This window comes from Larus michahellis, chromosome 4, assembly GCF_964199755.1.
Source record: "Larus michahellis chromosome 4, bLarMic1.1, whole genome shotgun sequence".
Taxonomy (NCBI): domain Eukaryota; kingdom Metazoa; phylum Chordata; class Aves; order Charadriiformes; family Laridae; genus Larus; species Larus michahellis.
In genome coordinates, this window is record NC_133899.1 from 47,106,970 (window position 1) to 47,124,282 (window position 17,313).

The window sequence follows — 17,313 nt, forward strand, 5'->3', positions numbered from 1 at the left end:
CGACTAGGAATCTCTATTAGGTAACTATTTCCAATGATGTAATATTTAAGCAGCATATATTGAGATAAATCAAATCGCAACAGAGCTACCTTTATCAGCAGAGTTATCAGACAACCTGCTCTCGCTAATAACTGTATTTATGGATCTGTATCTTTCCATTCTCATACACTCATTCCGTTTTTCATACCCATACTCTACACAAGATAACAGTGACAGTGACCTACTCTTTCATCTACCGTTGCTGTATTGAACATTATACCCAAATTGTTCAGCAGCAGTGAAATTCACCTTCTGCCAATCAAGTGGAAGTACCAAACTTACATTCTAATCTCAAACTATATAAATTGGATATTGTTTTACAAGGTAACTGAGCTTGAAACACCCTACTCTGGTTTTGTGCAAAAAATAAACAACTTAAAGTATCATCAGGTAACTAGTTTCAAATCACTAACTAAGATGCATAAGACTCAAAATAACATGCAAACACAGTTTAGGGACAATTAGAACAGAATCAATGATGCAGTAGAACTAATGCAATGGGTTATATACAAATCACTAAATATATGATGAATACGCTTCTCTTAAAGCAGTGTTTTCCAATTTTTAGAAAGCATTATAGGCTAGTAGTCAAATTAAAAAAGGAAACCCATGCATTTTCTTGGGATTTAAATATATTTTTCTTCTCAATCAGGATGCAACCATGCTGGATATTTAAAGAAAAAAATGGAAATTTCAGGTCAAACCATTAAAAAAAAAATAATCCTGTGCTATCATTAAAAGCAGCTATGCAACCACAGCCACATTTAAAACAATTTTCCAATGCTCGATTTCACTGGCCTTAAAAATGTCTTTTCTGTACTTGTGGTGTTAAGTAATCAGCATACTCTCCTTTTACTTTATAGAAATATATTTCTATTAAATCTTGTTATAAAATAACTGAAAATACAAAGTTTAAAAGTCTCCTTTCAGGAGAAGAGACCAGATGGACCATGTGGAGGGAAAAAGAGATTGCTCCTTCCCTGGGGAGCTACTGTGCATCCTAAGGGAAAAGAACACCCCAGAGACAGCAGTGTTTCACAGGCCAGAAGATGTGCATACAAGGAGCTGTGAGTTTTCCTGTACCTCATGCAGCAAGACTGAAAGATTAAAGAGAAAGAAGCAGACAGCCTGGCTTAAAAGGTGAAAGAATGAACTTCCTTGGGACTAGAGGCAACCAAGAAGAGCACTCAGCAACACAAGATAATTCTATTCCTCAAAGCCAGTGTTATAAATACATCAAGAACACAGGCTGAATATTCTAGAAAAATTTTTGTACCTGCTTTTTCTTATGCAAGTACTTTGAATTTGCATATTGTAAAAAAATTGTCTAAATTTTATTTTAATAACACCTAGTTTCTGGTTGTTTGGTTTTAGCTTAAACTACTTTTAGTCTTCTTTGGGGACCTACTACTAAGACTCAACAGTCTCCAGGACATTTGGCTTTTGATAACCACTGTGTCAGTCTAAAGAACACTTTCATTCAAAAGAAAATTCTTAAATAAAGTGGAAAAAAAAAAAAAGAGCAGCTGTTGACTGCTTGCATCATATACAAACTTCTTCCAATACCACAGTGGCTTCAGACTTCGACAGAGGGATTAATCTCATAACTTCTACAGTAAGGTCTACAATGAAGACTTTTATTATTCAGTGCAAAGAAGTATGCATTTCTAGTATGGGTTTCAACTCATCCTGAGGTATGGAGAGGTCTGAAGATATGGCTGTCAGAAATATTGAAAACTCGCAAGGTGGGCTTAATGAATTAAGAGTCATTGGTGTAGGAAGGAAAGGAGTAAGAAAAGGATTCATCCTGGGAGGCAGGAGCATAAAAACCATCCAGCATCAGACATACAACATTATTCAAGGTTCCACTGTGGCAACTGCCTGATGTGATCCTGGCTATCTAAACAGAGCAGTGATGTGTACACAAGTGATTTTGTTCCCATGACGGACATCAGTAAATCTGGAATTAGACTACTTGCTCCAGTTTTGGCACAGATAGTTTAAAAGGTACATCAAGAATAAATGACCTGAAGTTCAAGAAACCTAAATGGAAATAAATTCTCTGGAGAACAAATATTTCTGAGTGGCCGTAACTATTGAAACAAACTGTCCTAGGAAGTGTCAGCTTCTGTGTTAGTTGACTGTTTAACTGAAGATCGCAAGTCTTTTGGAAAATTCTGTTTCAGACAAGCACTACTTTCACTTCAGTCAAACATACATAATCACACTCAGCAGAGAAATAATTGGATGAAATGTAATGGCCTACTTTATATATATAATAACTCTCAACTATTGAATAGTCCCTTCTCACTTTAAACTCCATCAATCTGTGACAAACTGGGTTTTGGAATTGTGGAAGATCAAATTACAAAACTTAACAGACTAAATTATTTGCCCACATTAATAATCAAATTCATATTATTTTAAACTATATTTTAAATACTGCTTACACTATTTCCAAAGAATTGAAAATTCTTACTATTTTTCCCTTTTTTTACAGTATTATTTTCGAAGGCTAACGCCTTACTACTGATGTTCACATATGCAGATCTCAGCATTTGAGGGAAAGAGGTACTTATTTATGGTGGTATGTTTAGTTAATTCAACTATTTACTTATGAATGTTTACTAATGAGACACAAATTGCCATTGCAATCCTGTTGGGAACATAGAGTTATAAATATAATAGGCTTACAGACAGATTTTACTGAATTTTTAATGCTTCCTGGATTAATTTTTTTTAGCATGAACAAAACTCATTCAGAACATTCTAGTATAATACAAAAGATACTTCAAAATGAGGCCAGAAGATCAACAACAACTGAAAATATAATTCCAACACATCTTTTAACAACATAATAATGACAATGTAATTAAAGGTCATTTCTATCCGAAACATTCTGTTAAATTCTAATTATGAAAAGAAGTGACTTTTCAGAATGACAATTAGTCCTGAAATTAAGATATTACCCAATTTTAAAGTATTCCAATTATGTAATATCCCAATGATCAGTGTAATTTACTTTGCAGTATTTATAAAAAGCACAATCAGATACCTAAAATAAACATTTTCAAGGTTTTTTTAATGGTTTTGTTATATGTACAAATATGCACATATGTGCATATATAGACAGACGCAACTGAAAAGCAACAACAGGCATCTAGGATCCAGGTTTTCTGATAAAAAAATGAAAAAGTTAAAGGGACATACTCTGTACGTATTATACTCTGTATAAGCTGTAGTGACATAAACTGGATAGGTACTTTATGTCCCATGAAATACAAGTAATAATTTTATTTTCATGCTTCAGTCAGGATATTTTAGCCCACATATCAGTAATTCATCCTAAGAGATTTTTAAGTAGTGTATCAGTAGTTTACTTAAATCATTCCATAATCCTGTCATGGTTTCAGTTGGGATAGAGTTAACTTTATTACTAGCAGCCGGTATTGTGCTATGTTTTGGATATACAACATATATGCAGAATCAACTCATACGAGTACCTTTCCTGATGACCCAAATCAGACAGAAATTCATCAATGCGTCTTTGCAGTTCACTTCCTTCTAGATTTTTCAACTTTTTCAATTCACTCTGGAGGAAAAACCAAAGTTCCTTAGCCCCATTTTCAATCCTCCTCCTCAATATTTCATGGTCTTTTCCAAGGCCTCCTATTTAAAAAAAAAAAAAAAAAGTATAAAAGCATCAGCATTTGTAGCTGAATTATTTGTTAAGAAACTAATACATTTTGATATAGAATATCAAACTTGTTTTAGAAATAAAAGAAAACTTATCTACCAACCATCTCCTGTCCGCTTCTTATAGTTCTCTATCTGTTCTTTGGCCTTCAGAAGTTGCTCCTCTAAAGCATGTACCTTTCCTGCAGCTGGTCCCTGATCAATGGGACCATCTGGTATCCTAGGATATAGAAAATAAAGAAATTATATGATTTATAAATATAATTGTTACTTGTTACATTATTTGCATTAACAATTCAGCTCTCCACTCATTTTTGTTACATACTGTTTTGCTGTATGGCCTTCTTGGCATTTTCTTAAAATCAGAAGAAATTAAACATACTAATATACATAAAATTTTTAAAACCTCAGTGCCACAGGAGAAAAACAGTGCATAAATACAGCTGCAGCACACAGATTCAAGCTGGTGTTAAACTGTACTGTTTACAAGACTTCCCCTCACTGACAAGACCAATCCTGGTCTCTATTTGTGAAAACAGTATTTGCAGACCATTTGTTGGACTGACACCAGGAAAACCTAATCGAGGGACGTACTTTCACAAGACTCAAGTTCTGTCTACTTTTTATATTCACACATGAAATGCATTCTGGTCTTGAATGCTGGACGTATGTTCTTAGAGGACCAGAGCTTTAGCACTGGAACTCCACTTTTAAGTTAAATCTTCCTACATATTGCCGCAAGATGATTTCAATGCACTTTCTGGCCTCCAAACAAGATCCTAGCTTCTCAAATGGACCACCATGATAATTTTTATGACAACTCCAGTATTCTAAACTGCTGGTCACCTAAAACAACACTAGCAACTGTAGCATCATTTGTGAAATCTCTGGTATGTGTGCACAAGAGAAGTATGGAAACACGTATCCTGAAATGTGAGAGCCCTAAATCAGTCCTAAGAGTATTACTGAGGTTTGCTCATCATCTCAACTTGAATTCACATTTTAATAAACTGAAATTATTAAAGTATAGAAATTAGATGTTAACCTCTATTTTCCTTACAAATTAAAAATTAATGGAGGAAAAATAAAACCCCCTTTCATTTCCAGAGAAATTACACTTCTTATGGATACAAGGATTAAAAATTATTCCACCTTCTATAAGAGCTTTGAAAGAGCGGACCCTGAAAAGGAAAAGAGGAAGCAGATGTGTAATGAAAAGTGTTGAGAACTGTAAAAAATACAGAATTCTTGCAGAACATGAAGATGATTCTTCATTTGTAATGGAATATGAGCACAAAGAGAAAGGGATATTCTATCCACACACACATATACAGAGTTTCAAGGCAGCGTAAGGGAAGACCCCTTGCCAAACGAAAGATGCCTCTAGCATAGAGAAAATAGTGGTTAGAGGGAGTATCTTCACACTAAACCAGAAATGACAGCATTCTAAAGATCCTACTGAGACATCATTAACTTTAATGTCTCTCAGATCTGGATAATTAAATACCAATAAAAATTTAGGAACTGACGAAAAGTCCATTTTCACTGGAACACTTGAAGGGAATAAATACCTAATGTAAGCATCAGAAAGGTATATAACACAAAGCATAGCATTTAAGACACTTTTTCAGAGAGGGGCGGGAGAGGCAAAAGAGGAAGCTACATAGCCTACAGAAGTTTAGTAAATGTGTGCACTCCCTAAATATACTCCCTCTGTATGAACAATCCATTTGCGAATTGTGACAGGACAACTAACCACAAAATTACCAGGAAAAATGGAATGTCTTATCTTGTATAAGTCATACTCCCTAAAGATAGAATTTCCGAAGAACAATAAGGTAAAATGATACAAAATCATCAACATAAGAAATCTTCAGGCAGCACAGGCATCCCCTGAACATAAGGAAAGTCTGTTAAAGTAGCAATTACAGAATCCTACAGAAGGATGGTTGTGGATGATATGAAAGAAGCACAGTAATTCTGACCATTTGATATAATTAAGTTTTTAAAAAAGAAAAGTACATGATATTTAACATTGAACTTGCTTTGGCATACTGCAATAAAAATGTTTACTGTACTTAGGTAGTTAAGATAAAAGGAGCTAGGATGGGGGTGGGGGGCATTCTCCTAAGCTAGTTGTTTGGACTTTCAAAAATTACATAATTTTAGGATAAAACTGAAGTGATTTGTTCTTTTTGCAGTTTTGTCTCTACATCTATTACCTCATCAGACTCGGAATTGCTGTCTTCCTCACTTTCATCCAGTCTCAAAATTAAGGAAAAGATTCTTCTCTGCAACCAGCACAGCTTGCTTGTTACTGCCCTCTACAAGTACATCAACTGAGTTGGAGATAAGGCAACATTTGAGGTAAAAGTGTTGGAATTAAAATCCTTCTCTATACTCATGGCATCATCTATGTAGATAACTTCTAGTGGAGAATATCCTAGGAATAACGCATACTTATGAATAAGAATTCCTGTTGAAAAACATATACATAAGTTCTCATACCAAAATAAGTCCTGACAACTGACTTGCTCCTTAAAATTTTAGAAGTGAGTTTAAAGTAAGTTTATCTAAACTATGATGATTCTGATCAATAATAAAAGAGCATGTCAGTAAGCATCTAGCACGGAACATCCTTCACTTATTGCTACGATAACATTGTTAGTTAAGTTATAAATACAATATAGGCAAAATCATAATCCACTTATATGGGCAGCCATGATAATACACCAACAAGGTGTGATTTTTGCATGCTGTATCCTACCGTTTTGTAGTATATTTATATACTACATATATACTATTTATATACTATATACACTAAATATATTTGTATATATTTATATATATAAAAATATAGATTATCTTTTCCATAATGAACGTCTATCAAATAAAGATATTACTGTATAGCCTTAAACATCAAAAAGATTATGTTGTAGAGATAACCCATTTCTGCTTTGTCCTTTGTTTAGTAATCCAGCTACACTTAAAGACAGAAAAAAGAACTCTGTGTACATCATCCATATCACTGAGGCCACTTTCTCATCACACTCGGGTAACATAGAGGGGGGACAGCAAAGTAGCAATCTCTAATCTGAATCTCTGAAGGCAAAAAGAACCACTCAAAACTTGAATGTAGTGTCATTCAATTTAGCTGGAAGAACTGCCATACTGTGTAAGATAACTGCAAAAAAAAAATTAAAACAAATCATAAAAACCATTCTAACCTTTTCCTATTTCCAAGGTATTTCAAAGGTTACCCTAATTTATAAGCAAAATCAAAAATGTAAGATTTCACAAGGTCACACTCAAATATTTTCTCATTCTTTCACCTATATCTTTCTGAGGGTTTTGTATGGAGCTGTAAGGTTTATAACTAACTAAAGCCACATTATGATTGGCTTTTCTTCTTTCATTTCTTTTTTTCTTCACAAGAAGAAAATTATGTTTAATTATTTATCAACACTAACACACACAAACAAACAAACAGAATATAAGTTGTCACTTCACCCTCCTAAGATAAAACCTTTTCAGTAAATAAAACTGGAAAATAACACTCAATGTTACCTTCAAATAAAGAGAACGCAGCTTAAATCAGCATAGCCCTGATCGGTGCTGATTTATATCCACTGAAGATGTATCCTTTTCCTTAATTCAGAATTGCACAAAAAACAATAAAAAGAGCAGAGACGCACATCACATAGACCAGTGATTTTCCTCCTTCATCCATTGGCCTGTGCAATAGCCTCAGCTTCAAACTTGAGTCACTTTAAATACATGTAATAGAAAACAGTACTTTTTAAAAAAGATTTAATTTTTTATCAACTCAAATCAATTCTTGTATCCAAGTTCCTTTCAATGCTTACTACAGGCTTGCTGGGCCCAGAGTAATTGACAGCAGTATTTTAATAGATTTGCTTATGATTAATTGATCCCAAGTTTGAATTCTATCCCAGCCTCAGTGCCAACTACATTAAAGCAACTATAGCGATCTTTCAAAATTAAAATCCTACCTCTTCTTTCTGAAGATACTCTGAGAACTATGAGAATAATGTCTAGAAATACTGGTGTTTCATGTTATTTGTTTGATTACATTTTCCCCTTTTCCACTCCTGTTCTACTTTATAACACATGATCCCATTCAGATAAGAAACAGGTTATCATATTTATTAAAAGAATTGTATGTATGTTGTACGAAATGTAATATTTAATAGACTGTAGGAAATAAATATATATGGAATGTGATGTATTAGTAATATGAACACAATATGAATACATTTAACAAGATTCTCTATTTCCCTGAAGAGAAATCTGAGATTACTGATTCCTATATTGCCAGGCTTATCTTCCAGGAGAGGATAAATATAAAAAGATATATAAAAGAGATATATGCATAAGAGATAAAAATTTGACTATCACCCAGCAAGACACAAAGAAGCACATGAACACTATGAAATGTGAATGTATTGCAAAAAAGGAAGTCTCAGACACAGATGAAGGCACAAACACAACCAGTATCCATTTAAGAAAATCAGGCATTACAAAAGTAGTAATTTTAAGCTCTCCTCCTCCTAAAAGCCTTACATCTCCTAGACGGAACAGTGACAGCCTTTAGCAGTTATATCATAATCCTACTAGTAAGTAAAATTTTCAGTTAAAACAACATTACAGACAATGAAACAACATTATGTAATACTTTGATTTCATTATTACTCCCTATCGAGTTTCCCTTATATAACTACAAAAATTTATGTAAAGATTTCCCTTTTTGCTGCGAGACCTATGACATCTGAACTAAGTGTTCTTGAAAAGGCTCTTCTAATTCTATTGGATATAGAATAGTAAAATAACAATCTATAAAAAACTCAGTTTTATTACTGTTTTGCACTAATGGGATCCAGGCTGCTTCTAAAATCAACACAGATTTGCTCACACAATATTGTTAATAAACATGTAAGGACTATGGTAACTCTCCAAATCTCATTATACCACAGTATTCATGCACATAATTTCTAGAGCACTGGTAATACAAAACACCTTCAATTTCATTTATCTTCTTCATCACTAATATAGATCTGTGCCTCTTTATAGCCCACAAGTAAGGTTTTTACAAAGCATCATATTGGCAAAAAAACCCAAACTACAGTAACTTCTCACCTAAGGCTTTTCAAATGTACTGTAAAAACTAAGTGGTGCTTGAAGTCCTTTCAAGTCATCAGAAGCGCACCACAAAAGTGTACTCACCTCCTAAACGAACAATTTTATTTCAGGCAATTTTCAAAAAGATGTGACAGTTCCAACTTGCGCTATTGTGAATGTTCATATTAAAAAAAAAATAATCTCAAAATAACCTCACCAAAAATCCTTACAAAAATATGACCTATTCTTGACCAATATGGGTAATAAATTGCGAATATTTTTAAAAAACCCAGGACAACACGATGAAAGCAAACATACAAATACTGGGGGGAAAAAAACAAACAAAAACACCAAAACAAAAACAATAACCAAAACCCCCACAAAATAAACTCCCCAAAAAACAGTCCTCTTACTGCCCTAAAACCTTAATTCTACTCCTCATGCATCCTGTGTGAAAAGAAACAGCTAGACGAAAAATTACAAGATCAAATATGATTTAAGTATCATGCAGCAAAAAAGGGATGAGCAATATTTGATACAGCTTTGTCACAAATATGACATTTCTCAACTTTTGAATGGTTAATCTTGCATACACATAAGGTGTGTTTCATAAAGCATGTTTTTGGTTTTTTTTTTTTTTTGCTGTTGTCTTTGGGGATGAGAAGCTGCTACATAAATTGGCAGCAAAAGAGCATTCAAATCTCAGCGCGGAAAGATCACTTCTTGTCATTGTATGCTGGCATTCATGGATGGCTGGATGAAACTAAGCACAGCCCAGCTCCTATTTTCAACCATCCCAGAGGACTGACACTTTTATCAGGTGAGATGCAAGTCAGAGAAGTCACAAGAACCCATTACAGTGGGAAACGCTAGGCAACTGAAAAGCATTGTCTTGCAATGTATTTTACTATATAGGTCCCAATGTAACTAAAGATGAAATACCAGTTTTCTCTAACTTCAAAATGGAAATTGTTACAACAACGTACTTTTGTTAAACTACTGAATGCTGATAACCATACCCTCTTTCTGTCCCTTCCTCCCTGCCCTAACTACCTATTATTAATGACACAGCCAGATATTATGGTAATTTTCTACCATTCAGAAAGCTTCTTTGCCCACTAAGATAGAATTCTATTAACTTGGAGTTTTTACTATCCAAAAGTTTTATCTAATTATCTCAAAATACTTTAACTAGTTATCAAAAGCCTGTTTATTGTTACAATTTTCGAGATAGGCACTTTCGTTTTGTTTAAATATCTCCCAAAGTAACCTAAAGTTATTACTGAAATATGTTTAAATCCATGCATTAGCTTAATCCTGTTGCGTGCCATAATATATTCTGTATCTTCACTGCAAAAAGTGTCCTGCTTTTCTGTTGGAATAAAAAAACCCTCTCGTTCTCTAGATATAAAACCTTAGTGGAGAAGGGCAGTAAAACCAAGTTTTTACCTCAGTGTAACAAAATCCAGGTTGGCAATAGAGTTTTACCTTTACAAGATGCACTGATGTAGGCTGTCATCTTAATCACTCGGATTTGACAGCCAGTATCAGTAATTAAGAGTTTTCAGTACAAAAACAAAAGTTCTAGCAATTAAGTCATATTCAAATCATAGTTCCAGCCTTTCTGCCTTTGATCAGTAAAGCCTAAACAAATTATGTCTTCACTTTAAGATGCTGACTGGAGCAAAATTAATCTTTTCTGTCTAATTCTAATTCAATTTCTGAACTTACGAACTTTTTTTGTTTCTTTAATTCTGTTCATAGCAGCGGTGATCTCTTCCAGGACACAGATTCTGAATCCATGGATCGTTGGTTAATGCCTCATTTTAAACAGCCATATTGCTATAAATCTGTAAATGGGACTATTTTAAAGCTAACAGTTATTTTTTAACATCACTCGTTCTATCTGGCAAACAAAGAAATGAGATACTGAAATTTTATATCTCATTTATGATTTAATACTTTAATGATGCAGGTTGACCAGGATATTTCTCATTCCTATTTGTGAAGTCTCTATAAAACCAGGATCATGGGTTTTGCTCAATAAAAATAATGTAAAGGCACTTCCTTCAAAGTCTAGTACTTCACCAATCTCAGACCACTTCCAACAAAACACTATGCCTGAATATCTTCCAGTTCCGAGCTGGCTCATTTCTGGCCAGCACTGACTACTGAACCTGGAGATGTGCTGGTGTTCAAATTGGCGTTTAAAGTCATTTTAGGCTTTCTCAGTCAAGAGTTTCAGATTATCCTGTGGTTACACCCAACGACTTTGAGGAAAGGTCTCAGAAATATTTTTCAGCAACATATTCACAAAAAAGAAGCTGAACACAATCCAATTAAGACAGTTTTGGATCATCTAATTTAATTCTAGAAACTTGCAGCAATTAACTGCAGCATAGAAAAGGAATATTGGAATGTTCAATTCTAACATGTTTAGATTAGAACTAAACTCATGTTTTTATTTCTATAAATCATGGAAAATTATCAGCAATATAAGCTATTATTTAAAACTTGGCCACTGAAAATGTAGTATTTATCTGAATATAAATAGGTTAGGGAAACAGAAAGGTGTTTAGACAAATCATCACTGCTAAAATATAGCTTAGTCTGTATCTAAGCATCTCCTGTATCTACTGCCTCCTTATTGTGAGGAAGAGTACCCTGTCATCAGTAAAATCAAGAACATTTACTCTCTTCTAGTCACTGTGTAATTTGAACTGGTTATATTTCAATGACTGTGTGATACATCAGTTTATCACTCATTCAAGTGCCAGGCAAACACAGCGGGCTGAAAGCATGGAGGCTGGTCATCTTTACATTCAAGGCCAAATATTTCCCACTTTGAGGCAAGAAACCCTAAGGTTGACTATTATTTTCTAATATTAAAGGAATTTAAAGATACTGTATTTATTCAAATATAGGATCTTGCTTAAGTTTCTTCCTAGCAGCATACTCTACATTACACCATTTTGTCAACAAAAATATGTTAAACCTTTTGCCAACGTAGTTGTTATCATATATCAATAAATTGATCTGAGAAAACTAGAGCCCACTCAGCCATTCATTCCCATATTACTCAAGGTGAAGATTATCTATGCTTAGTGCAGAGGGCACTTGGGTCAGCAGAATTTCTCCACCTCTGTGCAGCTCCACATGAATGCTAAGGTACTTCTTCACGGCTGACACGTTCAGAACTAAGCCATTTGTTTTTCTAAGCTAAGAAGCCTCATCAGCATGCAACCATACCTACAGTGCATTCCAGAAACCAGGAACAGAGTGCAGTGAAAAGAAAATTGAGTAAGGCAGGAAAGTCTACTCAGCTGACCAGATCAAATAGCCTTGGCGATGCACGAAAGTGAGAATGCACCAGAAGAAACATCAGAACAGGGTTACGAGGAAAGGTATTTGTTTCACTGCTACAGAGTCCATATGCGTGAATTCATTCAAATCAAGCGGAGAAACAAACTGACTTAAAGATACAAGAAAAGGACTAGAACCATAAAACACGCTAGTAAGGAAAACAAAGAGATTTGTGCAATTCATTAACTTTTGCGTGTTTTATGAAGCCAAATAGCAAGGTGTAAGATCCAAAATGGCATCTGCTCCTAAAGGGAGCAAGTCCAAAATCAGTTTCTCATTACCAAGCAAGAACCACCCAAGAGACATGATGAAGACTCAACTGCCAATGCCTCTTTCTCTCCGTGTTCTACACAGGTGATCCTTGCAAGACCACTGCTACACGCATGTCCTGATGCTTGTGAGTATGTGGTTGTGAGAGAGACAGTGAATTCAGATCACGGGAGAGATTTAAAAAATAAACATCACTCTCCCATTCTGTAAAATCTTGAATTGAGCTTTGCTCTTCTCTAGCTTCCTACAACATATGAAGCCTCTGAACTTGTCCCCACAATCCATCAGGACTTTTAGGTTGTGTGTGGTGACATCCACATACTTAGATCCAATCTGACTCTGGCACACATCCTGCCTAAGAAGCTCTCCCTTGCAAGTTCTTGGGAAAGAAGATACTACATTAAAAGCTGTCTGTCTGAAAAGGTGAAATAAACCCACTTTAAATTGCAATTATACCCATCTATAATGTAACAAATAACTATAAAAAGGGAGATGATCCTACTATTTTACAAGTACTGCTACAAGTTTAGCAGGAAGGCAAGGAAAAAAAACTTAGCTAAAAGAATTCATATAATGCAGCAGTCTACTGCAGCTCATCTTCAGGGAGTCCACGTTTATCTTCAACAAGTACAAATGTTTTCAGCACTTTTAAAACGAGCTCTCCCAGTTACTGCATGCAGAAGCGTAGAAAAGTCATTAGCTGTTCTAATTGGCTCGAATGTCATAGTAATTGCATTTGTTTGAAGTTGGCATTGAGGAGTTCATCACCTACAGAATTCTTTTATTGTGACAGTAGCACTTGGACACCATTAAATAACAACTGTTAAATAATGACTATATTAGACCAAAACTAAATGTACATTATTTGTTTAATACATTTTCAGTTAGTTATAGCACTGATTAAAACACTTATCTATACTTTTAAATGTTAAACATGATTTTACCAAAAAACACACAAACAACGCTTTCAATTTAATTTCTGATATTTCAGATTTCAACTGTTTTCTGAAAAGTTTTAATTACTTTTAGATCCTACCTGAGAGATTCTGCCATCCGCCTCAAGTCTTCATTTTGCTGCTTTAAACGTTCAAGTTTAGCAAGTATCTTGGATAACTCGCGACTAGAGTGATCTGGGTGCTCACTGTCTCGTACCAGGTGTCCACCAATATAAAAGAGTAAAGTTCCCCAAGCAAAGAGGATGAGCATAATCCAACGCCAGGAACCAGTCCATGGCCGCATTTTCAGAAGTTCAATTCACTCCAGAACTGCTTCTGCTCACAAAATAACAAACATTTTAAGTCCTTCGCCTGTACAAAAGTGGACAATTTCGAAGTTCCTCTTCTTCACCACATTGTACCAGAGAAAAATTATTCTCAGTGTTTATCTTACTGCAACTCCTTAGAGAAAATCCTTATGGTGCTGTACATAGAAAGCATTAATATAGCATCATTCTTCACTCATATTCTGCGAAAAGAATAAAAAAAATCTGAAATTATAATTCTGATACATAAAAATATATCGGATGGCAATTAAGCTAAATGTATTGTCACTAACATTCAGGAATGAAGATAAAAAATGTTCGCACTTTCTGTTAAGGAGAAAAAGAAAAAAGCTTTTATCTTTCCACAAAAAATATGCTTAGTTCAATAATGAAACACATAAAGAATATGCAAATAATTCTGGGTTTGAAATGGCCAGAAGAAATGCTACTTTTTGTATGAGAAATGTTTACCAATTTGCATGTTGTTTCACACATTAAAATAGTTCAAAAATCACTCTGTGGTAAACTTAATAGTCTCCTTTACTATCAACAACGAGCTTTTATTCAATTACAAATGCATCTTCTCTTTTTTTCTCTTTTATGAACTCTCTTCTCCATTTTTATTATGACTCCCACCCTGTAACAGAAGAGTTATAGCCATTCTTACGATACATTCTACTATTTGCAAGTAGATTGGCCTAGCAGCAGCTGTAATTAAGCAACTTGCAAGCACTGAAAAGAGTGTAAGCAATAACTTCTAAACAAACAATCCATTGTATACCTTACTCTTAAATTTATAGTGGCCTCTGAAATGCCCATCTAAAATTAAACCCAAAATTTTATTTCTTGCTTAAAATTGCAAGACAGCACAACTTCCTTCTTTACCCTTCCACTGTACTTGCTAAAACAGGTAAGGACACTGAACATTGAAAGAGGTAGAAGAGAGGGGGATTTCAAGTAGAACCTAGGTGGCACTGCTATACTCACACATTTGAAAACCGGGCATGACTTTAGAAAGCTAATTTTTAGAAACATTTTTCTTCTGCTTTAAAACTATCAAACCCATTTCAACAAGTGTTATTATTAAAACTATAAAAATGCAAAAAAATGCTTTAAAGGTAATACCTTTTCTCATCTAAAACCACGGCACCATTTAAAAAAATCATCTCAACTCATTTTCTACTTGGCAAAACATCATTCAATGAGTGCAAGAATCTCCTCATTCTATACAGAACAGATTTTGATATTTAACTGATCAGCACGTCCAAAATAACAAGTACTTCTCACCTCCTTCTCTGCAATATAACATTTCTACCTTTTGTAAAAGGCATATATATACTGTTTATACTCAATTTACAAAATAACCTATATTTCCAATTCTGAAATCTGTAAATCTACCATATTTCTCTGAGATGCTATCCATACCCACCTTCTCCCAAATTATTCTTCTCTGTTTAATCCTTCTTTCACCTTAACTTCTTTTTTCATTTCATTTAGTTTTTTCATTCTGTTCCAATTCATTTCAAGTTTAGAGAAAAGATTTCCCAACCTGCAATAACTTCCAAACTCACCCAGTCATGGAGATTTGCCTGCAGCACAGAAATCTGCCTGCCAGACACAAAAATCCTAATGTAGTATTAAAAATGCTGAAAAATTTCTCTAGTTTTCTTGCAGAAGGGTTTTTTTTTGTTTGTATAATTTTGAAAGAGGCAGGAAAATTCCACTTAAGACCAGTAAGATGGTACAGAAGATAAACTATTTGAAAATTGGATATTACTAATGAAATGGAAAACATCTGTAGTACCTCTCAGGCTTTTCCATCTAATGTATCTGTGACAAGGTGAGTTATAAACAGATCAGTTTTCTTTGAAAGTAATGTCAAAATCCCACACTAGGAGCATGTCATTTTCTACAGATCTCCAGGAAAGCTTTATATAGATTTTGCTTTAGCTTGGCAAAAGCGTGGGACTGCCTTCAGGAAGACAGTGTTTTTTTCATCTTTACAGATCACAACACCAGTTAAAAGAACCCACGTTATATGAAATAGAATAGGCCATGCCCAACCCACGGAGGATTGTTGCTATAAGTGAAGCAAGCCGAGTTACTTGCAGGAATGATTAATACAAAGCCCCGATGGACTGACATTCAAGGTTTAAGTGGGAAAGTGTATTCTTACATCTACACTACCAATCACCCAGAAAATGGTTGACTGTGGTTCTAACACACTAAGTGAAATCACAAAGTCTGTGAAGGCAGAGGAAAGAAAAAACAATAGGAGCCTTCAAATATTCTTCTACTGATTGGGTAAATTTAATGCTGGGAATTGTGATGAGAACAAACAGATGCTACAGACATCATAAAAGTACTACTTAAGAGAAAAGCTACCTTGTTCAATGCTATGAGTGGCTAAACAGAGTAGCAGAACGGAAAACTCAGGAATCAACATGGCAAATTATAAAAATCATTAACAGTATAAGAAAGTAAACAAACTATAGTTGTTTGTTGTTACTTCTAGTACAAGGGGATAATGAGTAAAACTTTCTGGTTTGAATAGATTTAAAACAAATAAGGTATTTCTCAAAATGTGCAATTCCAGCATTAAACTCATTTTGATCAAACACTGTAGGTGTTAAAAGTTTACAATTCAAAGGCCATTAGACCATTTCAAGGAAGATTAAAATTCATCGACGGCTACCCACAAAGATACCATGTAATACTCTCAGAATCCCAAATCACACATTGTTGGAAATCGGAGAATATACCAGGGTAGTATCACCAGAATATGCAGTTTTCCCTAGACATCCACTACAAGCCAGTCTTGGAGATACATGAGGCTAGATAAATCTTTGATTTGATATGGTGTGAATATTTTTACAAGAATATTTAAAATGTTAAACAAATAATGTTTTAAATGTTATTAAAGGGTTTGTGTTACAAAACACAGAAAGACCAAATTTTAAAAGGGCTAACTATCCTACATTTACTTTAAAAAAACAAATTTTAGAACTCATTGTTAATAAAACAGTAACTTCTTGAGTATTTGGTTTAACAGGATAAATAGCAACTCAGACAGGAGAAATATCAGGCAATCGTTCTGTGGAAGAAAATGGAATGATAGCTTCATCAAGTACTTGCCTGTGGTTCTGAGGATAAAATTGGTCAAGTACTTTTGGCTCTCAAGAGCTTATAAAAATTTCAAGTGTATATGGGGGGAAAATAATTCCATTTTTATTTACATCATTGTACATCTCAAGCAATTAATGGTGTATAGTAATTATTTTCAAGTACATTGTTCTTGTAGCACCTTCACATTGCTTTATGCAAATGATTTTAAAGTACCGACACTTTAAAGTTAACTTCCTTTAATAGTAAACCTGTTTTTACTTCCTGAAAATAAATAAAATTACGTCTAAAACAATTAATAGACTTAATATTTTAAAGAACAAGCAGTTCTGAAAATACTCTTAAATGTTTTAGAAAATAATGCAAAAGATAGCATGTTTTATTTGATTCTTATGAATCTCTGATGATGTCATTTTTCTTTT

General features: G+C 34.2%; 1 protein-coding gene across 2 annotated transcripts in view; it reads right to left on the reverse strand.

Moving 5' to 3' along the window:
• The window catches only part of FUT8 (fucosyltransferase 8), a 121,144-nt gene that overhangs the window by 48,290 nt on the left and 55,541 nt on the right, over nucleotides 1–17,313 (reverse strand). For both annotated transcript variants that reach the window (XM_074584341.1, XM_074584340.1), the window contains 3 exons: nucleotides 13,544–13,971; nucleotides 3,840–3,955; nucleotides 3,543–3,708 (listed from right to left, as the gene is read on the reverse strand). In XM_074584341.1, coding sequence (XP_074440442.1) covers nucleotides 3,543–3,708; nucleotides 3,840–3,955; nucleotides 13,544–13,746 — 485 coding nt within the window. In that variant the 5' untranslated portion in view covers nucleotides 13,747–13,971. The remainder of the gene's footprint in view (nucleotides 1–3,542; nucleotides 3,709–3,839; nucleotides 3,956–13,543; nucleotides 13,972–17,313) is intronic.